The 27171-nt window shown below is 43.8% G+C and overlaps 1 protein-coding gene across 5 annotated transcripts in view; it reads right to left on the bottom strand.

The window, feature by feature from the left end:
• Positions 1-27171, bottom strand: part of NHEJ1 (non-homologous end joining factor 1) — a 79587-nt gene that overhangs the window by 49110 nt on the left and 3306 nt on the right. For 4 of the 5 annotated variants that reach the window (XM_029225889.1, XM_029225890.1, XM_029225893.1 and 1 more), the window contains 4 exons: positions 24108-24284; positions 23451-23663; positions 16200-16338; positions 15563-15621 (listed from right to left, as the gene is read on the bottom strand). In XM_029225889.1, coding sequence (XP_029081722.1) covers positions 15563-15621; positions 16200-16338; positions 23451-23663; positions 24108-24284 — 588 coding nt within the window. Of the gene's footprint in view, positions 1-15562; positions 15622-16199; positions 16339-23450; positions 23664-24107; positions 24285-26905; positions 26963-27171 lie in introns of those variants that run through there. The other variant, XM_029225891.1, reaches the window with a different exon arrangement.

Below are 27171 nucleotides of genomic sequence, written 5' to 3'. Positions count from 1 at the left end.
TGAAGAGGAGGGCAGGAGTTGGTGGCCAGGTTATCAGGCAATAACAAACTCAGCATCCAAGCACACGACTTCCAGCAATGCAAGGAGTTTCCTTTGTTTTGGGAAAACAAGAGCTGCAAGAAGCCTCTCCTTGACACGTTCTTGCCTGGCTTCGGGAGGCGCCCAACCACTCCTGACACACAAACAGGACAGTCCTGGCCAGTGAGAGACAAGCCAGTACCCTGACCACAACCCCTGTTTGCTTTTCCTTTTCCACCACTTCCTCAGTTGGAGGGCCACTGTGGGGCCATAGGGAGCTGCCAGCCTAGGTCACCACTCAAGAACTTCACCCCCAATGACCCAGTATCTACTCCATATGGCTCTTCCGATGCCCTTTCTACAGCCTACTTTCTCTCCCCAATATGGTACTTTTGGTCTAAGACCAAGGGCATCCTTCCCTAGAGTTGTAAGTAAAGCTAAGCCTCAGAGCACCACTCTGACAAAGGTCATGGTATGCTCTAGCAAACTATGCTATCTTAACTCTAAAACCAAGAAAATCAGCACCTATACGAGTGCCCAAGAAGAACAATATTTGAGCTTTCAGCAAAATGTTCTGAACAAGTATTTTTAAGTTATCTGAATAGTCACTTAATTATATTAGGTTCTCAGATTCAAGAACCCAGTTATCACCAAGACTAACATATATAAAACAATGCACCTCTTCATGATGCAGAATGTTGTCAAAACTAAACTTCTAGTAGCTAGCTAGGGAGTGAGGACCCAAGACCCAAACATCTGACACCACCTGGAAGTCTAGCTCTTGGGGTATAAACAGAGTAAGAGCGTCAACCTCTCAGACTCACAGGAGAGCACCTTCTAAGACCAAAGACTTAGGAACATTTTCTCCAAGAGCACTGAGAAGTAGGGCTGGCAAGTCCTATTTATGACTTTACTATGATCAATCAAGAGCCTTGGGGACCAGGAAACCTTCCTCCCCTTCGGATTAATCAAGGGAGCTTACTCTTTACCCTGGCTCAAGAGTCCAAGTTTCTATGAAGACTCATTTGTCCAGTAAGAGGAGGGGTGTAGCGGCGGGACTCCCCCCACTCCAGGCCTCCTTCATGCCAAAGAAGGAGGAAACAGAATAAGCAAAATAAAATTCATAAAGCGAAGCAGTAATTATGGTGTGGTCAACAAGAGGCTGTCCTCAGGCCCATCATTATGTGGCTAAATTTAACGCCCTGCGCGGCCAGGGGAGCTGTGCGCCCCGGGCACCGTGTGTCCACACAGACGCCAGCTTCGCCACCTTCACCCGCTCGACAGCCGCCAGGGCTGCCAGAAAGCAGGTCACAATTTTTTTTATAGTCTGTTTACCAAGATGCTGTTTTTACTGCGAGGTTTCTCTCATTTTATCTCTTTTTCCCTTTTCCCCAAACAGACTGGCCTGTATTTTCTGTCCTGGTTTTTTTTTTTTTTTTTTTTCTTTCTCCCTCTCTCAGTACTATTTTCAGAACTCTAATTTTATATGGTATGTCCCTTTTTTTTTTTTTTTTTTTGGTAAATATTTGCCATGACTAAGCCAGGCACATCCAGTTTAAAAGGCTCCATCCCACAAAACATGGGGTCTCTAATGATATGCATCTCATTAGCCTTCCCCATGAAAGGGCGTATAGAAAAAAAAAAAAGCAACTTACAGACTCTCTCACTTTTTATATCTAGAGAGACCTATATTTATATATGAGGACAAGCTGGAAACTGACATTCTGAGCCTCGATATGAGGTTAGTACAATGGCCATTTGATTCAAGAGAGAGGAGCTACCGGTCTGTGTGTCAGTTGATTGCTAGTTGATCCAGGCGGTTCTGACCAGATCAGTAGAGCCAGAAACAATGCTCGAACTTCTGAGATATCAGGGCTCACTAGACCAGGGGAACAAAACTCCGGGAAGTTCTCTGACACTACATTTTCTAAAATGGAACAAAGAGAGTCAAAGGGGCACCGATACTTCCCTCCTCCACCGGTGGATGAAGTCAAAGAAAAGAAAGCTATGAGTTAAGAGAGCGCTGAGAGAGACCCCCCGCTTCCAGTTAGAACTTCATACCTCCCTTCACCAAAGGGCTTCTCCAGCTGGGCAAAGCCCCAAAATTGATGGGAGGATTTCTTACTGTACATGTTAGGTTTGACAAAAGGGGCCGTGTGTACATTTACTGCACTGAACAAAAGGCACAGCATCCAATACCCACTCTCCGAGGACTGATCTGTGATGCATTTAAAATCACCTTAAAAAAAAAAAAATAAAATAAAATCACCTTGATCCTCCAAGAGGGAGTCAGATGAGCCCCTGCTGTTGACAGTTTTCCATAAGAAATGTTGGGGGAGGGAAATAGATACATGGATTGAGACACCCTGAGTGGCTGCCGAAGCAGCATCTCATGGGCAGTCTCTACTTTGTTGGCATCACCAAAGGTCCAGAGTCTTTAACTTGGTTTCCATTGGTTAGTTTAGGGATAATCAGACTCCAGAGGGTTAACTGATGCTAACTAAAATCATAAGAGACCAATTTAGAAAGTAAAGTACCAATGTATTAGTTTACAAGGTGAGGGCTATACTATGCCAGCGACTGATATATCTTCAGCCGATTTTTCCTGGGACGCTGAATAAACACTGAGAGTGCTACTTGCTAAACACAGAGAAAAGGCAAACACAGCAAATGACTTTATGTGATAGTTCATATACACTGCGGGAACACTAGCCATTCATCCTCATTCCACGCTAGCACTGCTCTGGCGCTGCGCCAGACAAATTAATCAATGGTCACTCCTTGGCTTTTCTTCTCCTAAGTTCTATCCAACTCTGCTCCTCTGTTAGTACATCTCCTCAGACCTCATGAATTAACTATATAACAGTTTTTCTCAAATTGCTTGTAAGAGCCAAGAGGTGTGCAAGACGAAGAGTTGGAAGAAAGGGATATGGGGTAAGAAATGAGGCAGTACTTGGGGCAGAGCTCTCTAGCCATGGACCACTTCCCTAACTCAAAATGAAGTTACGGAGCTTCCCTGGTGGCGCAGTGGTTGAGAGTCCGCCTGCCGATGCAGGGGACACGGGTTCGTGCCCTGGTCCGGGAAGATCCCACATGCCGCGGAGAGGCTGGGCCCATGAGCCATGGCTGCTGAAGCCTGCGTGTCCGGAGCCTGTGCTCCGCAACGGGAGAGGCCACAACAGTGAGAGGCCCGCATACCCCCCCCCCAAAAAAAAATGAAGTTACGAGATAGTTACGAGTCTCCCTATTGCTCATAGATGGGTCTCAGTCTTGCCTCCTGCCCACAGAAAGTTCCAGGTGTAGCTGTGTAACATGCGGCAAGGCAATGGGACATGATGGACGAACACTGGGCTGGAAGTTCAGAGCCCTGGGTCCTGGTGCTAAATTCTGGGTCCTGGTGCCAAAATCTACCACTGTTTTTCTACGTAAGAGTTCTTTTACCTTTGTAGGCCCTAATTGCCTCATAAGTAGAACAAAGAGGCTTGATATATCCTTAAATTGATAAAGTCCCTTCCAGCTCTTAAAATTCTATGGCTCTAATCTTCTGAACGAGATATCTGAGATGCCATAATTTCCTTCTTAGGTACTAGCCTAGGCCCTTGAGATCTATAACCTCATCACATAAGCAATATATTTACAAACAGCTGGGTGGATTACTTCTGTAGGTAGCTAATCTCATCCACTTTATATTGATTCTTATTTATCTCAGTATCAGAAGTGATCCCAAATTGGGGGGGATATTCTGCTTGAGACCTGCGTCTCCTTAGGCACCCACTAAATTCAGCAGCTTCACTCTGCTCTTCCCCGGCTGCCGGGTACTACAGAAAACTAAATGCTAAGATGCTCATTGACTATTCTTTCTTTACACCGAGCAGTATCATCATCCTTGTCTCAAAGCTCCTCTTCATTCCTAGCTTCACTCACACCAAGTTGGAAGGAGTTCTTTGGAATAAATATTCGAAGAAGACAATGTACAGCATCAGAACTGCTTAGGCTTCAAGGGTAAGAGTAACAGTAGCCAAAGAGCTTTTGAAGGATTCCCTCAAACCACCACACTTAGGGAAAGCCTCTCAGATTGTATAAATGAATAAAATCCTTAATGTGTCTTTCCTTCAGCAGCTATTCACCGTACAAAATCTCTCTGAACTTGTAGCTCAAGAATCACCTCTCCCAGAAGTACCTTACCCAAACTAGCCTGGTATGAACCCCAGATCCCATCCAAATGAATCTATTTCTTCCTCCTCTCAGACAACATATATTTTATGTATTTAGAATATTCTTTGCATATGTGTAAACATGGTCTAATCTCTCTCTTCAAAAGTCCATCTTTCGGGGGTTCCCTTGTGGCGCAGTGGTTGAGAGTCCGCCTGCCGATGCGGGGGACACGGGTTCATGCTCCGGTCCGGGAGGATCCCACATGCCGCGGAGCGGCTGGGTCCGTGAGCCATGGCCGCTGAGCCTGTGCGTCTGGAGCCTGTGCTCCGCAACGGGAGAGGCCACAACAGTGAGAAGCCCGCGTACCGCAAAAAAAAAAAAAAATGTCCATCTTTCAAGGGCAGAAACCATGTTTTAACTTCTCAGTATGACTCCACGATGTTTAATATTTCACTGGTGCTTAATAAGTACTGTCCACACAGAGTTTAAATTTCCAAATAAAAAAACAAATAGACTAAAGATCACCCACACAGAATGAAAAAAATGCTTCCTGAGACTCCGGGGCAATTTCCCCTTTGACAATTCCCTTACGGGAGAGAACAAGGATGCCCACGAATCCTGCTGTCTTGTTCCCTAAACATTGGACAGCTGAGCTGCCAACCTACAGGACTCAGACTCCCTCTCATGTTTCACTGTGGCTCATTATCCAAAACAGGTTTCACCCACAAGCGAAGGCCACTTTATATAAGGCTATATAAAGTCAATAGATCAGGCAAAGCTTAAAGGTAAGTCGTTGGATACTTTTGTTTTCTCTCTTCCTTTCTATAACCAGAGACATTTACCAATGTGAGAAACTTCTCCAATGCCAAGACCTTTGAGCTACAAGCACTCATTATTGTGTACCTCCTACTACAGGGCGCTGCAGTAGGTTCAGAAGAGGAAACAAAATGAGCAAGACAGTTTTGCCCTGATGGAATTTATCACCTAACAGGGGCGATAAGTACAGAAATTCTTATATACAAGGCCAAAGTGATAAGAGACACAGGAAAGATACAAAGCATTGTGGGATCTCAGAAGAGGGAAAGAATATAGCTTATACCTTGACTTCTGTCCGTTTCACTATTTCTAGCATAACAGAAACGTCACGGAACCATCTGATTCTCTTTTTAAGTAAGGAGAATTAAATGCCCTTGGAAAGAACTGCAAAATTCCTGGATGAAAGGCTACATCCCCCGGGGAAAGAAGAGGGAAATAGGCAGAAATCAAGTCATCTATCTTCAAAATATCGCCTGTGCCTTCATGCCACCCACAAATCCCAGAGGAAGGCCTATCCCCTCGCTTTGTTCCACTCCGTAGGTCCTTGCTTTCACACTGTCATTTTCCCTTCACCACCGTAAGTTTCTCCTTCTCCAGTGGCTTCTTTGTTTTCAAACACGTATGTGTCTTCTCTTCTTTAAAGGGGAGTTTTGCTGGGCTACTTCTAGCTCTCCAGCTAGCTCTCATTTCCTTTTCATTGTGAAACTTCCCGATGAGAGTTCTACACTCATTGCCTCCATTGCCTTATCAATCGACCCTTCTTTAGCTGCCTACAATCTGCTGATATTGCCCAAGGTTCCGAACTGCCTGATGATCTTTCCTCGGGCAGTCAGTCTAGTCTCTATCCAGCACGTGGCACGGTGGACGACCCTCCCTGGTGATGGGAGGAGCATGGGATTTGAATAGAGACAAATTCTGTGACCTGAAGTGACCCTAAGAAAATTACCTTGCCCTTGAGCTCCTGCTTCTTTATCTTTAAAGTGAGGATAATATCACCAACCTCATAGGTTTGTTTTAAGGATTAAAAGTTATAACTTAGCTGAAGCACCTACTGCTGTATCTAACACACGAGCAGTATGTACTTGATAACTGCTAGTTCCCCTTCCTTAGCTAACTTACTCCTCTATCCAGATTCTCTTCCTATCTCACGTTTCCTTCACTGGCTCCTACTACCTTCCAATTAGGATTGTTCCCCAAATCTCAATCATTGGACTTCTGTTCTTTTCTCCATGCTGTTCCCAGCAAAAGATGCTTCCATTCTCATGCCTTCAAATGCTGCTCCTTTGTAGAACATTCTCAATTCTATTTCTAGAGGTCCTTTTTCAACCTAAGCTTCAATCCTATTTTTTTAACTCTTTCCTGAACATTCCCACTTGTATGTCCTATAATCAATTTAAATCCAACATGTATTGAAAAAGATTTTCATCTTATGTTTTTAAATTAACTCTAATTATATATAAGGCTTTTTTTTTTATTTTAATAAGCTAAGGCATCGTTAAGTGGTCACACTGGAATGAATGGGCTTTTATGAAACCCTTCCTCTACTAGGGGACGACAAGGGAGACTCAACTGTGTGAATTGTGGCAAAATGTTCCAGAGGTATGTGAAGCTTATAGGTTAGACCTAAAAGGACTCGATATTTGCCAGAAATAAGGTATCAGTTATCACTGCCTCACTACTCAATTCTCAACTAAGTGGATTTCTCAGACCAGAGATTGAAACCAAATGAGAGACTAGCAGTGGATTTGGTGAAGCTAAACAGAAAAAAAGAAAAACAGTTTTCATTTTAGAAGAGTTGGTAACTTCCTTTGAATGAAATAAGGTGCACAGCCCCTGTGGCAGTGTCTGTTAAACTGTGTTAGCCAATCTGGGTCTAGATGTATCTAGACATGCAGGATTTAGTTTTCCACAGGCCCCTACAAACTCTGTTGTCTTTTATCCAGCTGGATACATGTTTCTGTTATATACCTACCCCCTGTAGTCATCTGAGTTTGTAATACCTGGTTTTGAGCGTTTTAGGATAAGAGAATTTAAATGTGATAAAGCCCTTTACTACTGGGATTCTCAGAATCAGAAAGCCCAACTTTTGGAAATGAGTAATCTTAACCCATTGGTATTCTCTATATTGATTTCCTTCTTGTTTTCCCACAGATTTTTGGTGGTTTTTTTCCCCTCAGACTTTTAATAAATTTTCTTTTGAAAGTATAAGCCCTTATAGAGCTTTGTAAAAGGAAAATAAAGAAAGAAGCCTTTTTATACATTCTTGGGGCAAAAAGAGAGAAGTGGTGACCCCTGGTAGCAGGGCTCAGTGGTGACTACAGGAATCCCAGTGAGAAAACCCCAAAGAGAAGGCAAAATTCAGAAGAAATATGGTTGAGAAACATGTGCAGCCATCCCTTCCTCCCTGGAGATTTTCATTCCAGACCTCAAATACTGGTGGACTTGTGTTTTAAATAAGGAAAACCATTCCTTTATATGCCCAAGATTAGATTTAATTGAGCCCCACCCATGATTTTTCCAGTCTGTCAATGGCACCACTATTCTTCAGATCACATAGGCAAAGCACTGACAGCCTAATCTTCCTAAAAGATCACTTTCATATGTCACTTCTCCAGTCAAAACTTCCAATGGTTTCCCACTCTCTATAACAGTAATTAACTGCAAGAAGGAAGCGCCCCATCACCCTCCTAGGAGACGTGCCGCTGTTTGAAAATCACTGCATGTAATGATAGATGTTAATAACTGGACTGAAACAGGCAAATAAATGGATTACAGGCAGAAAAGAGCTAAAAAACATTTACCTTCAGAACAAAGCACCAATCTTCCAGGCCAGCATTTAAGGCCTCCCCACAACCTAGCCTCAAGTTATTATCTTGCTAACTTTATCTTCTACTAATCCTCACCCACTCTTCTTCTTATTTTACATCCTTTGCCCATGTGTTTCTCACCTAAAATGCCTTCCACATAGTTCCCTAGCAAAATCTGAAAGAAAGACTAAAGTCCAGTTCAAGTCATGCCTTTTACAGGAAGCTTTTTCCAATCACTCCACTACTGTGGCCCCTGTAGCCATTCATTAAGTACAGCAAGCTCTTTGATGGCAATATTGCCATTTATGCTCATAATACATACGCACAACACTGAATACTGTAAGGATGAACTAGCTGCAAGTCTCGCGAGATCAGAGAACTGACACACACACAATCGTATGGAGGATGTTCTCATGCATGTAGACTTATCCTTCTTCGTGATGCCCATGAAGAAAACTGAAAAAACATCCTCTGAATGCTATGTCTTCCTCTACATATTGAAAAACAGATATATGGCAGAGGAGCAGCCCTTCCAGCCTTGGAAGTAGAGCCCAGAGAGAGGAAAGACTGAGGAAGGAAGAAACTTAATAACTTCTTTGGGTTCTATGACTAACGTTCTTCCCAGGATTTTGTCAGGTTCTTATTCCTTTGGTTTTTGAGATATTTAATTTCTTAACTGGCTCTAAAAAAAGAGGTTCTAGGATCTCTCAGTAATAAAAGATTCAAGGTTTATACTTCATCCCCAAATTGGGACTGTCTCCCAGTAAACTAAGTGTCAAAGAAACAAGGCAGGTAGTAGAATGGCAATCTGACAGTGATCTTCTCCTTAGGCTACTCCTCTGTTTACAGCAGGGCTGTCTAAGTCTCAGGCTACCAACAGGTGATGGCTTCATGGCCTAGTCATAAGACAGTAAAAATAAGGAAGAATGGGAAGATATGATTCCTTCATCCATCAACAAATACTTCCTGAGTGCCAGCTATGTGTGGAGGCACTGCTTTAGGCACTTGGATAAACCAGCACGCAAAACACACATCCTTGTCCTCATTGAGTTTATACATTCGGGCAGGGGGAAGACAGGCCATAAACCATAAGCATAATAAAATAAGTAAACTTGATGGTAATATGGAAGATAAGTGCTATGGCGAAAAAATAAAAAGTAGAGCATGGTAAAGTGAAATGGGAGTGCCAGGTGCAGAGGGGCAGGGATGTGGCTTACAATCTTAAATAGGATAATTAGGGTAAACCTACTGAGAAGGTGACATCTGAACAAAGACATGATTGTAGTCCATGTAGATATGCCAGCACATTTCTTGACATGCCTCCCCTTAAGAGGTGGAGCTTAATTACCCTTTCCTGGAGTGTGGCCTGGACTTAGTGACTCACTTCTAACGAAGAGAATATAACAAGACGGTGATAAGGTGTCACTTCTGAGATCAAGTTATAAAGAGACTGCAGCTCCCATCTTGGTCTTGGTCTTGGTCTCTCAGCCGCTCAGATTATTGGCTCTGGAGGAAGCCAGGGCCGTGTCATGTGAGCGGCCTTATGGAGAGGCCATGTAGCAATGAAGTGGCACCTCCTGCCAACAGTCACATGAGAGAGCTTGGAAGTGAATTCTCCAGCCCCTTATGATGACTGCCTTTCCAGCCGAGATCCTGACTTGCGGTTTCAAGGGAAACTCTGAGCCAGAATCACCCAGCTAGCTGCTTCTAGATTCCCGACCTTCAAAACCATGTGAGATAATAAATGTTTATTGTTTTAAGCCACTAAGTTTTGGAGTAATCTGTTATACGGCAATAGATAACTAATACAGACAGAAAAGGAGGGAGGGATTTGGCCATACAAATATCTGAAGAAAGAGCATTCCAGGCAGAGGGAATAGGCAGTGTAAAGGCCTAAAGGAGGTGATGCTTAGAGTATAAGAAAACCAGCAAGAGGCCAGTGTGGCTGCAGTGGATTGGGAGTGGGGGGAGAGGGAGGAGATGAGGTCAGAAAGGTAATAAGATCCAGATCATGTAGGATTTTGTAGGCCATCATAAGGTCTTTGGGTTTTACTCTATAAATGAAATGTGAAGCCAGCTTTGAGCGGGAGAGTATCACGATGTGATTTGTGTTTTAATAAGATCACTTTGTTGGTAATGGGCCCAGAAGGGAGGAGAAGTAGCAAGAGGGATACTAATAAAGAGGTTAATGCAAAAATGTGGGTAAGAGACGATGGTGGCTCAGACAAGAGTGGTAGCAGCATAGGTGAAATTACAGGTGTACTTTGAAGGTAGAGCCAAGAGGCTGATAAACTGGATGTAGGATGTGAAAGGACAGAAGTCAAGGATGACTCCAAGGTTTCTGGCCCTAGCAAGTAAATGGATGAAGTTTCCATCAACATGGGGGGGGGTTTAGAAAAGCAAATATGGGGGTTAGGATTAGGAGTTCAGTTTTGGACATGTTGAATTTGAGATGCCATTAGACTTCCATGTAAAAATGTTGAGGAGACAGTCTGAAGTTAGGGGCAAGGTCTAGAATTAAGATTAAACTTGGGATTCATCAATAAGATGATATTTAAAGCCATGGGACTAGATGAGATCACTAAACGAGTGAAAAAAGATCAGAGCATCACAGACTGAGTCCTAAGGCACTCCAACATTAGGAGGTAAGGGAGAAGAACCAGCAAAAGATTCTGAGAAGGAACAACCAATGAGACGGGGAGAAACAGGAGAATATTGTTCTGTGGAAGCCATGTTAAGAAAGTATATTGAAGAGAAGGAACTGACAAGCATTATAAAGGAAAAACCTAAATGGGAAAGGATTAGCCAACTCGATTGTCCTCTGTCTCCCTACCCTTCTTTTCATTTCCACATCCTGCCTGATGTCAAATTCTACAGCAGTGATAAGTACAGGGGGCTGTGGGGCTAGCAGGGTAGTGTACTTATCCCTGGAGGAAGCAGAGCAGACTGAGAAAAGGAAAAACTGTCATGGAAGACTCACAAAAGGGATGACACCAGTGCAGAGTTGGGAAAATTGAACAGGAGTTTGGCCTGAGGACAAGAGAATACCCGGCAAATGGATCACGAGACGTACGGGCAGGAAGCTGTCAATACTTGAACATGATGAAAGGGTGGGGTGCTACTGGGGAGTGACAGAAGGTCAGGCTGAAGAGGTCAGCAGGACCAAATCATGAACCATCTTGTGTGTCATGCAAGGAGTTTGAACTTTACCCTGCAGCCTGTTGGGAACCACTTAAGGACTTTAAGCGAGAGCGTGACATCATCATGTTCCTGTTTTAAAGAGATCACTCTGACATAACTGCAAGTTCAACTGGAGGAAGATAAGTATTGACTGGTAGACAAGTTAGGAGGCTGTGGCATAGTCAAACCAGAAACAGGGTGGGGAATGGCTAATCTAAGGCAATGGAAGCTGGAATAGAGAAGAAGAGCAGATTCAAAAAAGGGTTGATAAGTTAGGCTCTGGAAGTAAGGACGAAGAGAAGAGGGGATAACTCCCAAGTTTCTAGCTTAGAAAGCTGAATGGATAAGGGTACAATGCCCCAAGACAAGGAATATAGACGAGAACTGGGTTTGGGGGTAGCATATGATTAATTTTGGACACGTTTAGGGTATTGCATTTGGGACATCCAGGTGGGAATGTCAAATATGCAGAAAGAAATATGGGCCTGAAACATAGTGGAGGTATAAAACTGGTACTCAGGGGTGTACTAGTGATGGCTGGAACTGGGTTCTGGATGAGATCACCCAGAGAGAAAGAGAGTGAAGGGTGGGAGGATGGAGGACCCAATCCTGGGTTACACTAACATTTGAGGGTAGGGAAAGGATGGAGAGCCAGCCAAGGAAACCAAGTAGAAGCTGTCTGTGAACTTAACAGGATAGCAATTTTCAGGTTAAATAACTCTGCATCTTCCCCAGGTGTCACTGATACAAGCTCTAGCTTCATAAGAACAGCAGTGAATATCTTCATAGCTTGAAGTCTCTGCTCTAGAATCAGGCTGCAACCAGACAGGGGATGAAAATACTAACAAAAACTAGACAGGACACAAAGGCCATGGCTACATTTAGGATGCTGAGTCAAATCAATGTTAACTATAGTTGTAGAACTATAACTATATAATAGAAATTGGTTAAGATATTACACGGAACAGATTCTTTAAGTCTTACAAGGCATTCGGAAAGCAGTTAACGGGAGTGACTGCTATGCTGAATATTCTCTTCTGAAGATAGAGAAGGAGAGAACTGCAAAAATCTCTATCTCTGCTAAGGCCTCCCTCCCCAAGGAAGCCAACTTCACGCAACTGCCCAGGTTTCGGTGTACAGGGCTGATTCCCAGCCAGGGGTTGCCAGCTGCAGAGGGCGGGGCTCTATTTTGGGCTGCCTGCTGTCCCTGAGCCCAGCCGCGTCTGGTTTGAGCAGCATGCAGCCCCAGTGACTCACACACCCATGCAAACCGCCTGTGGCTCGTGGCATGGCCTCGGAATGCCAGCTTTAGGCCAGCTCCCTCCTCACCCCATTACACTGGGATAAATAAATAAAGAGCACGCCAGCAGCCGTACAGCCTGATGGCAACCAGATGAAGAGAGGGAGGCATGGACGCGGCCAGGGGAAGGAACTCCCTCCAGTGGACCCTGCTGAGCGTGGGCCATGCCAGCCCACTCATCCTAAACTTCCTCTTCAACACTGTTCATACTGGCATGTAGTAACAGCCCTCAATTCCTTGACTGGCCTTCTATTCCTAGCCCCTAGTCCTAGGAAATGCTCTACATGGGGATGTTGCCTTCTGTGAGAACAGCGCCAGCCCTGACTTGAATGGGCACTGCCAGGAATCCCCCTCTAGTTAGGTCACCATCGATTGTCCCCCTTGGGCTCCCTGGAAATGAAAATCAGGCTCCTAAGGGGAGAGGAAAAACAAAAGGACTAAATATGGAGAAGTAACCCCTGTTCGATCCTTAAATATTCTTCCTGGCCTTAGTATCCTAGAAACCTCCCATCCTACTGCCTCCTGTGCCCTATCTCGATGTCCTCTTGCCTAGCAATAGTCCTAATGAGAAGTAGGAAAAACAGACCCCAGGCACTGACCACATGGCCCTCTGACATCAGCCCTGGCCCCCCTGCACCTTCATCCCGAGCTCTCTGTCCCTGGTTTGTTTATCTTCCTATGTTGCTTATTTTGATGGCACATCCTTTCAGCTCAGTCTTGGGTGACCCCGTGACCCTTCTGTGTCCTGTTTGTAGGACCCCAGGCAAGCAGAGTAACTGAAAAGATGCACTGGCCATAAGAAATGCTGCAGTCCCGGTAGGAAACCTTTCAGTTCTAGCAGTTCTACAGGACATTCCGAGGACAGGGCAGTGATCCCAGAGGTCACAAGAATTCTACATTATCCTAGCCCTTGACTCTCCTCTAATTTGTGTGTACGACCAGTAAAAGTAGCAAAACAAAATAGGGATAATCCTAGACTATGAGTCAAGAAGTGTGGATGGTCCGAAACATACAGCTACCACCATATGACCTTAGGCGAGTCACTTAACCTCTCTGAGGCCCAATTTCTTAATCTATGAAATGGAAAGCTACAACTATCTATTGTCCAGATCCTTTCCAGATATAATAAAATTCTACAAGTCTATGCAGTTTGTTTGTGATCCACCCAGAACCTAGAGGACCAGAGTTCTTGAAGTAGTTGGTTCCAAACACCAATCCCCTTCCTGGGCTAGCACCTGTATTCCGCATGCTTTCTCATTCGGTTCTGCAGTGTTCCTCCACCCCAATAGCATGAAAGAAATGAGACTTCAGTTCTACAAATGAGAAAATAGAGGCTCTGAGAGAAGTGATTTATCCAAAGCCGCAAAATAAATCAGGAGAATAACTGAAGATCCCAAATATGGGTCTAACAAGCAACACTATATCCACAGCCCACACCACCACAATTTTCATAAAATCCCTCCAGTGTAGGTTTATCAACATATTCACCCACAAACTCGTTGAGAACCTATTACTTCTAAGCACTATGTTTGGTGCTGGGAACATAGAAACACATTCAACGTGGTCCTTGCCCTCAAAGAGTCCATAGATCAGTGGAAAAAGACATAGCCTTGCAGACATACAAACAGCATCATGACAAAGTTATAACTAGTAAAATAGAGGCATGAACCAAGGCACTATAGTAGCAGGAAAGAAGGATTATCTTTACAAGGACAGTCCGGAAAGGTCTCCCAAAGAAGCTGAAGCTGACACTTGAAAGATTAATAGAAGTTTACAAGGTAGATAAGACCAGGGCACTGGGCATTCTAGATAAAGGAACAATGTGTGCAAAGACACAAAGGCTAGAGAAAACAGCATTTTTGGTAATTCAAAGCCATTCTGCGTGGCTGAAGCATAAAATACACAGAGAAAAATGTTGAGAAACCAAGCTGGATACGTATGCAGGCACTAGATCAGGAAGGGACCTCCCTGCTGAGCTAAGAATAAGCATCTCATTGTTTGACTAAGCGGCTGAGGTAGGGAACTAGTATGCCATCCCAGCCTACATTAACCTCCTTAATACCCAAACCTATCTGAGAGAAAGCTATCTGAGAGAAAAATGGGGGAAGCTATCTGAGAGAAAAATGGCCTAGGAAATCTCTCTCTGTCACAAGTTTAGGTTTAATGATCTCTCTTTCCCCATGAAGACCTGAAACCTATTCTGCTTCAGGACTTAGCAACACATGCTTTCCTTCTCCTCCAGAGTTACAACTGCTTTGGTAGATGGACCGAACGCTCAACTCACATGTTTTGTTCTCACTGTTGAGACCTCAAGCATCATGAGGCTACTGCTCAATGGACAAAGGCAGAACAGAAGGTTCCAAATCACCTGCTTTGCTCAGCCCTGTGAAAAGCACTAATTTCAGGTTCAAAAGAAGTAGGAGTCACAGTCCCTGTCCACAACAAGCTTACAAATTAGCCTAGAAGACAAGACAGAAATACAAATAATCTATACATAACACAATATTTGAACAGCATTATTTACTTACACAATAAAGTACCAACCTGGGTAACATGTATAATTAGAAAATAGTGCAATAATACTAGGGTACTAACTGTACAACCAACAAGTCTCAGAAGAGTTAGAGAAAAAGATCAATATTGACTGGTATTATCAAAGGTCACTACTATTAATATTACCCCTGCTTGGCATTTAATAGATGTTTCTTTTGGCCAAGCTCAATCCTTAGAAGGGAAACCTAGGCAGGAGCTTCTGACAGGCCACAATTATCTACTCCCCATTCATTCCTTTGCCAGTCCCCTTGTATAAACACTGTGATTTTCCACAGCCTACTGTGCCCACAAGACAGTCCCCAAATGGTAGCCCTGTGCTTTTCACCTTCCTCTACTGTGGGATGTCGAAGGGGCCCAGACAAGTAATAATGACTAGCCCCCCGCTCCACAATCCAGACCTGGGATCAGATCTCAGCAAGCAAAAATTTAGCAACTGGTCAACCAAGGTTTCCAAGAGAATTCCAAACAAAATCCCTAGGTACCTTAGCAGAGATGTTTTACAAATGTTAATCAGCTCACTTTTGCCTTTTACATCTTTCCCCCTACTTCTCCCCATCTTCCCCAGGTACATCTTAAGCTTTATCAGACTTTCTATAGGTAACTTTTCCACAGAAAGGGCTCTCCAACGATGCAAGCAAACCTAACACCCAAAATGCAAGTCACCACTCAGGCACCTGGAAAGAGGAAGTAAAGCAAAGCTGCACAAGGAGAAAGGAAATAGCAAATACTCTACCTCTACCATAAACTGTTCCAAGAAGGAATTCTCTTCAAATGGCTCTGTCTTCAACCGATCTGTAATAAGAAGGGAGGCAGAAAAGAAATATGAGTCTTAGAATGAGTTTCCTACCTGTGAGATGGAAAGGGAACAGAGCCCAGGACTTCTTGGGAAAGAGGATAAAGATGCAACACCCAGAGACACCTAGTCCAGTGGGAGAAGAGGACAAACAGGAGGAGGAAAGGGTGATTAGCAATAAATGACAGGTTCATTGGCAGCATGCGCTCTAGAAGGTTTTCCCACCACAAAGACAGGTGAAATTGAATTTTTAGTCTGAAGTTGGAGCTATGCAGCTTCCTAAAGTCCCAGGTCATTTTTCCCTCATGCAATTTTATATAGCTGTTGGCCCTTTCCAGAGTCTTTCCTTCCCATTGTCTAGGGCATGTCTGGACTCAGTTACAGCTTCTATTGGATACTTGGGCCCCAGCCAGGTACTTGATGCAAAAGAAGTGTCATCTAGTCTCCAGTCCTGGTCAGCACCCAGCACCCACCCTCGGGAAAGCACCTCCCTAATGCAAATGAGTCTCCCCCTTCGCTAAGGCTCTTCGACTGTCTGTACCACTCCCGACCAACTCCTCAAAGAATGTCCTCTCACCTCGGCTCAGCGTAGCCCCACTCTCCTGGTAGTCCTGGATCTCCAGATCTTTCATACGAAGCAATGTTGCTAGGTCCCTCACCTGGCACTGCAGTGCCAGACTCATGCCCATCAGAGGACGAATCAAATGTTGGGAGACCTTCCATGGAAGAGATACCAATTAGCCAACAGATAAACACAAAGTACTCCCTAACAGTGTATAAGGTACTAGGAAAAAATACTGAAAAACAGATGTTTTCATGGGAACTTGTATTTTCATAGTCAAGCAACCCATTTACATGAATGTAAACACAAATATAATAATTAAATAAGTATATGAAAGAGGTTCAAGGATTTTCTTTGCGGCACAGATAAAAGGATGGGAAGAATAAAGGAGAACATGTATGAATAGATAACCTAGAGCTGAGATTTAAAGAGAAGGATGTGGGGTTCCCTGGTGGTGCAGTGGTTGAGAGTCTGCCTGCCGATGCAGGGGACACAGGTTCGTGCCCCGGTCCGGGAAGATCCCACGTGCCGCGGAGTGGCTGGGCCCGTGAGCTATGGCCGCTGAGCCTGCGCGTCCAGAGCCTGTGCTCCACAACGGGGGAGGCCACAACAGTGAGAGGCCCACATACCGCAAAAAAAAAAAAAAGAGAGAGAAGGATGTGATACAGGTGATAAGAGGTAAGTGTGGACTCAACTCTCAGCAAAAACTGAGAGATGAAAGCAGAAGATCCAAGTAACCTCCAAGCAAGTAGGTGCAACTAAAACAGAGTATGCTAGCTGGAGTGTAATAGAAGACATATATCAACAGAAAGTAGAGAACTGTGAAAGTCAAATCAGACCCAGACACCAATTATGAACCATTTCAGGGCTGATGATAGTCCAGAATGAGGCCAGAGTTTCCATCTGTTCCCACAAATGCAGCAAAGTCTAAGGTCACTGTTGTAATAGAAACAAGCCAGTCACCAAGAGACCAGCCTAGGAAGGAATAAACCACCCCTCCACACAGCTTGCTCTTAACCAGAGGTAAGAAGGATGTAAGCATGGCTACACTGCAGCACAGCTAGAGTGATGTTCTCATATGATAATGCATAGCTATATAGAATAACCATTCCATTCACCTATACAAGGTGTCCATCAGCCGTCCAAAAAATTAGCTAAAATTGATAATTTGTGGCTGGGGGGTATTATGAAAGTTCCTTTCCCTTCTCCCAAGGAGATGAACTAAAGGAGGCAGTGAGAAGAAACGCCCTAGATCAGAGGTCAGCAAACTTTTTCTGTAAGGGCCAGAGAGTCAACATTTTCAGCCCTGTGGCCCATATAGTCCCTGTCACAATATTCAACTCTGCTGTTGTAGCAAGAAAGCAGTCATAGAAAACATGTAATAAATGAGGGTGGCTGGGTTCCAGTATAACTTTACAAAAATAAGCAGCAAGCCAGGTTTGGCCTGTTGGCCATAGTATGCCAACCTGTACCCTAGACCTAAAAAGGATAGCTTTTAGACAAGAAACCCCACAGAGGCTTGAAGTGAGGAAAAGGTACTAAAGTGGCCCATAAGATGTGCAAGCCAGACTCATCTGGATCAGGATCAGAAGTCTGGACTCTTCAGACTTGTACGTTTTCATTTCCATTAATTTTCAGGTAAAACTTATTACTAAAAATTTCAGGTGTATTGTGGCTCAAACTAACAGGAAATGATTCTTTTTCTCTAAAGACAGAGTAGAGGAGAAGACACTGGGTGTGCGTTAGGGTTGCGGGAGGTTAGGGTTTAGTGGCAGCAGCTTTTGCACCAGCACTAGGACCCAAGAAACGCAGGGTAACAGTGCAGAGTGGAAGGCCGGCAATCAGGTCCAGCTATAGACACCTGTCACTTCTTTCTGTCACATAGCACATCCCAACCTAGAACTGTCTCCCAGCTCAGTCCTTAGTATAAACTTAAACCTCCAGGAAGTACTGTTCAGAATGTGACAGCAGCTCTGCTTTTGGAAAATGTATCTGCTCTAGACTCAACTCTCTTTCCTAGGAATTGTTTTAAGTTTGCTCCTTCTCAAGGGAGATCAGGAGGAAAAATAGGTGAATACTTGTATGAAAGCAAGCCAATGTTTGGTGAGTTGAATTGAAAATAATTGCCACTACCAACCAAGCAGCATCACCATCCATTTGCTGGCAGCACTCAAATAACAGAAATTCCTAGAGTTAATAACCAACCTTTCTCTGGGGGCTACTTTCACAGCAATTCCTTTGAGTAGTGGTAAATATAACAGCATGAAACATGATGAAAAACAGTTTTTAATCAATGCTATGTCTAATTAAATGTGGTAATTATTGAAATTATTGATAGGACTCCAATGTCTATAGAGCATTTTTTAAAAGCTTTTTATCCTTAAATATTTCAACTTCTCAAATAATTTCATAGGATTGGGTTACACCACTCTGACTCATTGGGGTATAACTCATTTCAAAGTTAGTTGAACCCTAACTTAGATCAATTAATTAGAATAAAACATTGTGGCTGAAGCAACAGATTTCAAAGCAAATCCACAGACACTACAAAGAAAAATCTTGAAGTGCTTTAGGAGGCTGGGACACTCCCTCCCCTTCATTTACAGACAGCAACATATGAAAAGATGCAGTTCAATAAATCAATTCAACAAATACCTACTGGGTGCTGAATACACGCTCTGACCCTGTGAGGCTTCTGCCCTCAAAGAGATCACAACAGTTAAGGAAGTCAGGAAGTGTGGTGGGTACAGAACAGGAGTCGCCAATCTTCTCCAGAGGAAAAGTTATTTATAATTTTCCCCAGCATCTTCAGATTTCCCATAGAAATGTTCATAAGTCATAGGCAGAAGAGCAGGATGGCAGTTACCAATCCCAAGATGAAACGTATCATGTTTGGATATAATGAAAAGAATAGTAGACTGGGAATTAGGAGACCAAGATTCTAGCCCTGGCTCTCATAGCACCTAGATGTGAAAATGGCTTAACCCCAAGTACTCTCATGGTCCTTGTCTTTTTTATTTTTATTTTATTTATTTATTTTTAAAATAAATTTATTTTATTTATTTATTTTTGGCCGCATTGGGTCTTCGTTGCTGCACGCGGGCTTTTTCTAGTTGTGGCGAGCAGGGGCTACTCTTTGTTGCGGTGCGCAGGCTTCTCATTGCGATGGTTTCTCTTGTTGCGGAGCACGGGCTCTAGGCGCGCGGGCTTCAGTAGTTGTGGCTCACGGGCTTTAGAGCACAGGCTCGGTAGTTGTGATGCACGGGCTTAGTTGCTCTGCGGCATGTGAGATCTTCCCAGACCAGGGCTCGATCGCATGTCCCCTGCATTGGCAGGTAGATTTTTAACCACTGAGCCCCCAGGAAAGCCCCTTGTCTTTTTTTAAAAAGACAAATTATGGAGTTGGACTATTTGCTCTCACAGGCCCACTATAATGCTAAGGCTAAGTAATATTACATATGTTCTCTTATTTAATCCTCACGTCTCTGTGGTAAGGTCAGGATTGGTATCGCCATTTTACAGATGAAGAAACTGAGTCTCATAAAAATTCAGTAACTTATCCAAGGTAATACAAGTAGTCAAAGTGATGGAGCTGAGTTACAAATTCAGGTCTGCCTGTGCTCCTTCTACCACCCAAAAAACCTTCAGATGTGACTCCTGGGAATCATAATCTGGCCAAAGAGGTGACAAATTTGAAACTCAAAATATGGAATATAAAGAATTACACTAGAAAAAAAAGATAAGAATAACAACAACAAAAAAGAATTACATTTGATACTAGGAAGAATAGACAGTGGGAAGGAGGAGGGGGTGATGAAGAGAAGTTGGCCAGAAGTGGAAATGGGCTTAGTGTTAGAAAGCTTTGTATATTCCATAATATCCTGCAGAGACATAAAAAGTATTACATTATTAATGTGAATGTGGTAGGGAGTGTGGGGAAATAGGTACTCTCCTACTCTCCGACATGACTTGGAGGAGTTAAGCTGCACAGTCTCTCTGGAAGACAACACAACATTACGTTAGCGAGATCAAAGATGCAAATACTCCTTGATTCAGCTATTCCCCTTCTAGGAATTTACTCACACATTTACACATAGAAAAAGTAAATGCAGGGCTTCCCTGGTGGCGCAGTGGTTGAGAATCCGCCTGCCGATGCAGGGGACGCGGGTTCGTGCCCCGGTCTGGGAAGATCCCACATGCCGCGGAGCGGCTGGGCCCGTGGCCATGGCCACTAAGCCTGCGCATCCGGAGCCTGTGCTCCGCAACGGGAGAGGCCACAGCTGTGAGAGGCCTGCGTACCGCCAAAAAAAAAAAAAAAGTAAATGCAGGATATTCACTACATATAAAAACAAAAGAATAGAAACAATTTAAGTGTCTACTAGCAGCAGAGCAATTAAACACACGTTGATAAACTCATTCATCAAAACGCTATGTTGCCATTAAAAAATATTAAGGCAGGTCTTCTAAATGTATTGCTGTGAATGATTTCTATGTTCTAAAACTAAGTGAAAAAAGCAAGGTACTGAACACTGTGAACAGAATGTTGCCATTTGTGAAAATACATATATCTAGATATGTATTTGACTATATGAGTATATTCATATGTACTGATATATATATATACTGATATATATATGTATATATACATACATATACACACACATATATATGTGGCTTTGCTTGAGAATTCACAAGAAGCTGACAGCAGTAATTGCTTCAGAGAAGGAAAATGAGGGACTGGAAAGGGAGTAGAAAGAAGACCTATTTCTTCCCTACATACCCTTAAATGCTATTTGAAGTGTTTGCCTTTTGCATGAGTTACTCATTCAAAAAGAATTAAATAAAAACTATGACAAGAATGAGTAACAAACAAAAATTATGACTGTGTGACCTCATAGACACACACACAAGCCTGAAATAGTATCCGCCTACATCCTCACCGGTGTCCACTGGCTCTAACTTTTTCCCTATAAAGCTTCCTCAGGTACAGGGATTTCCCTGGGATGGCATTCTTCTTCTTTTAATAATATACCTTGAAGCATAATTATTAATAAATTGTTCTCCCCATGGCCAACCAAGATTCATTCCACTCTAAACACTGTTGCCTCTTTTTATTTATTTATAATTTATTTTACTTATTTATTTATTTGGCTGCATTGGGTCTTCATTGCTGCATGCGGGCTTTCTCTAGCCGTGGTGAGCGGGGGCTACTCTTCATTGCAGTCCACGGGCTTCTCATTGCGGTGGCTTCTCTTGTTGTGGAGCATGGGCTCTAGGCATGCAGGCTTCACTAGTTGTGACATACGGGCTCAGAAGTTGTGGCTCATGGGCCCTAGAGCGCCGGCTCAGTATTTGTCGTGCACGGGCTTAGTTGTTCCGCGGCATGTGGGATCTTCCCGGACCAGGGCTTGAACCCGTGTCCCCTGCATTGGTAGGCGGATTCTTAACCACTGCGCCACCAGGGAAGCCCCTGTTGCCTCTTTTTAAATTGCAGCTCTCCAGTTAGAGGAATTTGCCTAGAATAGCTAGGTTTTCTTCACCCATTACTTTCAATTATAATATCATTATACAAGTGTTCTTTACTGTATTCTTTTGAAAGAAAAAACTATTAGAGCCCATCAGCTTCCAACAAGAACTGCCTCCCCAATCTCACTCTTCTGAATTTCCAGGGCTGTGTGATATAAAATGAGAGTAGCTATTGCTAGGGCTTCCCCAAGGCTGCCCTAATGTTTTGGTGTCATAACAAGCATTATTGAGGGAACAGTGCCTCCTGGTGTTACTTAGAAAAAGTTACAGGGGTTTTGAACAAGATAAATTCTACCTAAAGCAAGGTGGAAATTTTCACAAGAAGTTCAATTAAAATCAACAAAATTGAGTGATTATTATTTGCTAAGCACTGTTAATGGGCCTTAAAAATTCAGAGGTTAATGTTCTCTGAACACTCAAGACTAGCTTGGGTCAAAAATACTAGATCAAAAACAGGGAACAGTTTATTGAAAAGCACTTTGTTCCATCACCCTATTGTTGCCAAAGCATCACACTACCTCTGGGAAACTAAAGAAGGGAGACAGGAAATGATGCCCATTTGTCTTCAGATCCCTCTGCTGATAAACCTACAACCTTAGGACCGCCAAAGAAGACCCTGTCCTCTAATGCTAAAACAAGCTCTGTTTATATAAAAGGGTAGAAGGACAAGCAGAAGTAATTCCTGCAAACTAGTTCTTCACTCTCAACTAACTAATTGCTAATAAAAGCTCTTGGGGCCTAGAAAGCTACAAGTGAGCAGAGGACATTATCTTCTGAGTCCCTGAAAATGGGCTCTTGAATCAGACCTACCTGGGAGTCAAATTCCAGCTCATTCATTTATAAACTGGATGACTTTGGACAAATTACCTTCAATCTCAGCTTGCTACTCTGAAAAATGGCAATAATATTTATCTTGCAGGACAGGACAGTTGAGAGGATTAAATGACAAGATAATGTTCAGAAAGGTACTCAACACTGGTATGTAGCCTACCCTACTACCAGAGTGATCTTGATAAATTACAAATTGGATCGTGTTAAACCCCTGCTTAAAGTTGTTCAGTGAATCCCTGTTGCCTTTTGGGTAAAATCCAAACTCATTAGAATCCTTCAAGATCTGGCCACTGTATACCTCATTTCTCACGGCTCCCTGTAGTCATGAAGTTCCCCCACTTGCCCCACACTTATACATCTCCACAACTCTCAGAATGCATTCATGCCTAGAATGATCTTTTTATTTTCTCCCAGTTATTTCCTACTCATCTTCAAAACTCAGCTCAGAAACTCTCTCTTCAAAATCTCTTTTCAGATCCTCAATCATCCTGGGCTTATCTCAATCAAAGTATATACCATAATTTATCCTGTTTCCTGTCTGTCTGCCTTCTCATTAGATTATGAACTCCAGGGATAGGCTATATTGTTTTAGATCTGGACACCCAACAATTAGCCCATAGTAGATGCTTAATAAATGTTGAATAAACCAAGTAACGAATAAAGATACCCGGTAAAGCATGTAGGCCCAAACTATGCTCCTTTTGTAAGGAAAGAATGTACCAGTCAAGAAATCTTTTTGCCTTCTTTCTAGTCAAGGAAAGTTTTCTAATTGGAGACAAATGTCAAATGGGGTTTACCAAAAAAAAAAAAAAAAAAAAAAAAAAACCACCTAAAGCTTCATTTGAGAAGCTTTGAGAAGGGGAAGCAGCTGGCATCCCTTTCCCTACCCTGTATTTGAATTGCACTTACCAGCGAAGGGCTAGCTAGGATGCAGTGGAAATTCCAATAGAATGGGAGACCAGAGAGCTCACTCCGCACCCGGAGTATCAGCGCCTCTGCCACACGATCACAGGAAAATGTAGCTTTGCCAGGGCAAGCAGTGTCCTTCAACAATGGGCAAAGCAGATCATCCAAATGACAAAGAAAAGCCGCAGGAGGAGCAGTCAGGCGCTTGTTCAGCTCCTAAGAAGAGAGCAAGCGTTGCACAGGGTGAGAGGGCTAAAAGGAAACTGACTCCCTGGTAAGTAACAGCAAAGGAAAGCGCTGGTTAACATGAAGACAGTGGGCAGAAGAGGAAGGGAAGGGAAAATAAAAACATCACGAAAGAAGAAAACAAAAAGAAGAGAGATCAACTGGCCTACTTCACAATTCTGCCTTCCACTGAATGCACTACAGAAACACACATACACACACACGCGCACACACACACAGACACACACCCATATGGAAAGATCCTAGGGCTAGAGGTAGAAGTGCAGAACATTAATGGGAATTGTAGCAACCTAATTTGACCTTCCTTGGCTACCTATAGGCCAATGAGCTGGGTGATGTTAATGCCCCCTGACCTTCACTAGGAAAGAAATTATGTCCACTGCCACTCATAGCAGTACTTCTCTTCACACTTACCTTGGCTCGCTGGCTGATCACACTAGTGTCCACCTGTTCATGCCACACCTGTTGAAGATCTGAAACCAGCAAGGCATAGCCCTGCTTGGTGATATAAGCCTTGGCCAAGAGGGAATTCTCGGCAAGCTGTAGCCATGCCCACGGCTGCATCAGCAGGCCTTGCTCCAGTTCCTCCATCTGCAGGAGAGTCTTAATTTAGCAAAGTGCCCCCAGGGTGTTGTAGGCCTGGGGGGACACCACTCAGAGAGTTCTCTATCAAATACATCTTCTGAAAATCCTCCCTAAGAAAACAGAAGGCATTGATTTACATTCTACCCCCTCTTCTTCACCCTCCCAGTATATAACCAGCTGAGCACCAACCTTACCACCTCTTGCCACTAAAAATCGATTTAGAATTTTGAGGGGTTTTTTTCCCATATTAAATTCCTAGAAAACATAAAATATCTCCTTCTTCTATAGCGGTTAAGCCTCAGCATATTGGTACTAGTATTTCTGCTTTCTAATAATATAACAATATGGAAACCTAAACCATTCTTGTTGCATCTTTATCACATTCCTAATAAATATGTCAATGCTATCCTTTCCCAGAGCTTCTAGAAGAGAAGAAATAGTTCTTGTTTTACAAAACATCATGTCATAAGTGTCATGCGCAGGAAATTCAAATTATTTGATCATTATCTAAAAGCAAAACTCTGGGCTTCCCTGGTGGCGCAGTGGTTAAGAATCCACCTGCCAATGCAGGGGACACAGGTTCGAGCCCTGGTCCATGAAGGTCCCACATATCGTGGAGCAACTAAGCCAGTGTGCCACAACTATGGAGCCTGCGCTCTACAGCCCGCGAGCCACAACTACTGAAGCCCGCACGCCTAGAGCCCGTGCTCCACAACAAGAGAAGCCACCGCAATGAGAAGCCCGTGCACCGCAGGGAAGAGTAGCCCCCGATCGCCGCAACTAGAGAAAGCCCGCATGCAGCAACGAAGACCCAACACAGCCATAAATTAAAAATAAATAAATAAATAAAATCTAAAAGAAAAAAACTCTGGAAGCTCTCAGAATTTTAAATATGTGTGTGTGTGGGTATATATATATATGTATTCCCTAAACGTATATATATATATATTTCCTAAATGAATATATGTATGTATGTATGTGTGTGTATATATATATATACATTTATATGCCCCCTAAATATATTTTTTCCCTAAATATATATACATTCTCTAAGTTAGGGATTCTTAATCTAGAGTCTATGCATGTAAGCCCTCTGGAATTATGTGCAAAATTTGTGCATACCTGCATATACCCATTTGGAGGGAAGATGTCCACAGCTATGGTCAAATTCTCAAAGGGATCAATGAGACACAAATAAAGAGCTAATAACTCTGTATCCAGAAGCAAGGAGAAAAGCCCCAACCCCATTTCAAGAAGACCCTGAATGACTAAGAAGTCAATACAAGGCACAGCACATCACAGAGGTAGAGACCACGAATTAACTCCACTTCACTCATCCACACCCACATCCAAGGCACTGCCATCAATGATATCATGCCCTGCTGCACATCCTGGAAACCAACCTTTTGACTTCAGCAACTAAATTTGTAGCCTTAATCTAGTATATGTTCAGTAACTATAGCTACTTTACAGGCAGTTTGATCATTTTTCCAGAGGGTAAAAAAAAAAAAAGGGTGGACCTCCCTGGCGGTTAAGGCTCCATGCCTCCACTGCAGGGGGCACGGGTTCAATCCCTGGTCAGAGATCCTGCGTGCGGTGCGGCGCAGCCAAACAAAAAAAGTGATGTAATTTCAGTTTATAAACACAAAGTGAAGTTGGGGGGGGGGGGGGGCGCAGATCTTAGAATACAAAGAAAACAATGAAAATCCTTGGATTTCATTAACGTGGTTAACACGGTGCTGTTCTTCCAGTCATTTTCATCTCAATCTAAGCCATTCTTCTTCCAACCATAACCTAGTTTTTGAAGCGTGGCCTTGTAACATAATTTGTACAGTCACTAGACAGGTGAAATAGAACTATATATATTGTGATTTTTATCTGCAGCAGCCTCAAAACCTTGTGTTCAGATGATGGTATTTCAGTCACATTCCCACCTGCTGTTCCTACTGGGAAGACAAGATCTTGGAATGATTAAGCTAGTCCTCACGGGACCAGAGTTCCACATTGCTCAAGGTCAGAAACAGCAAGTCGGTCACAAACAGCAAGTCGCCAAGCCCTTCTCTCCCTTACAGGCACTCCCCAGCGTGCGCTCTAAGAGTCACCAAAATTGGGTTGACTATCCGAGCCTGTCACTTCGGAAAGCCTGGAAGCTCAGGACCCTCACACAGTACGTTTTGTTCTGCGGGCGGGGGAGGAGTTTAAAATGTGGGATCTGGGATCAACAAGCCCCCTAAAAAGGTCTGAGAAATTCAGCATCAGACCTGGGTTTGCTGCTCCCACCACGCGTGTCCTGCTTTGAGGCCTCTATATCTCACCTTTCTCATGTTTCCTTCAAGGATGCCTTTAACCCTCACGTTAACCAGAGTCACCCGTTTATTATTTTCAATGAGGATGGGGAAGCGCCGAGGGCCAACAGAGGAGTCGGGTGGCCTAAAGCGGGTCGGCACCCAGTCCCGCACCTTGGCCGTGAGCCCCTCCCTCGGCGCAGTTCCTCCGCCATTCTGCAGAGGGCAGCAAAACCCCGGCGACCGTCCGGGCTGGGCCACGCCCCGCCCCGCCCCTCGGTCCCTTTACCACAGCTCTACCCCAGGAGACCCGCCTGGCGTCCAGTTTCCATTCGCCCTCACTAGAAAGGCCTTCACCGTCCACGTTTCTATTTTTACAGCACCGGCTGCATGAGGCGCGGCTCGGGACCCCCTCAAAGGGCAACAAAGCCGAAAACCGGCTACTTGGTGGCGCAGAGCGGCCCGCATAGGAGTACCCGCACAAGCCGCGCCGAGCGGCCCGCATAGTAGTACCCGCACAAACCCCGCCTCGCGGCCCGGAGGCAAGCTGCGCACGCGCGGCCCCCCGGCCCCGCCCACGCCCACCCTCGGAGGCCTGTCCCAGAACC

Source organism: Monodon monoceros, unplaced genomic scaffold (assembly GCF_005190385.1).
Source record: "Monodon monoceros isolate NGI ecotype Baffin Bay Population unplaced genomic scaffold, NGI_Narwhal_1 Super_Scaffold_16, whole genome shotgun sequence".
NCBI classification, from domain to species: Eukaryota; Metazoa; Chordata; class Mammalia; order Artiodactyla; family Monodontidae; genus Monodon; species Monodon monoceros.
Note: the sequence above shows the minus strand (reverse complement) of the source record. Positions and strands in the feature narration are given on the sequence as shown.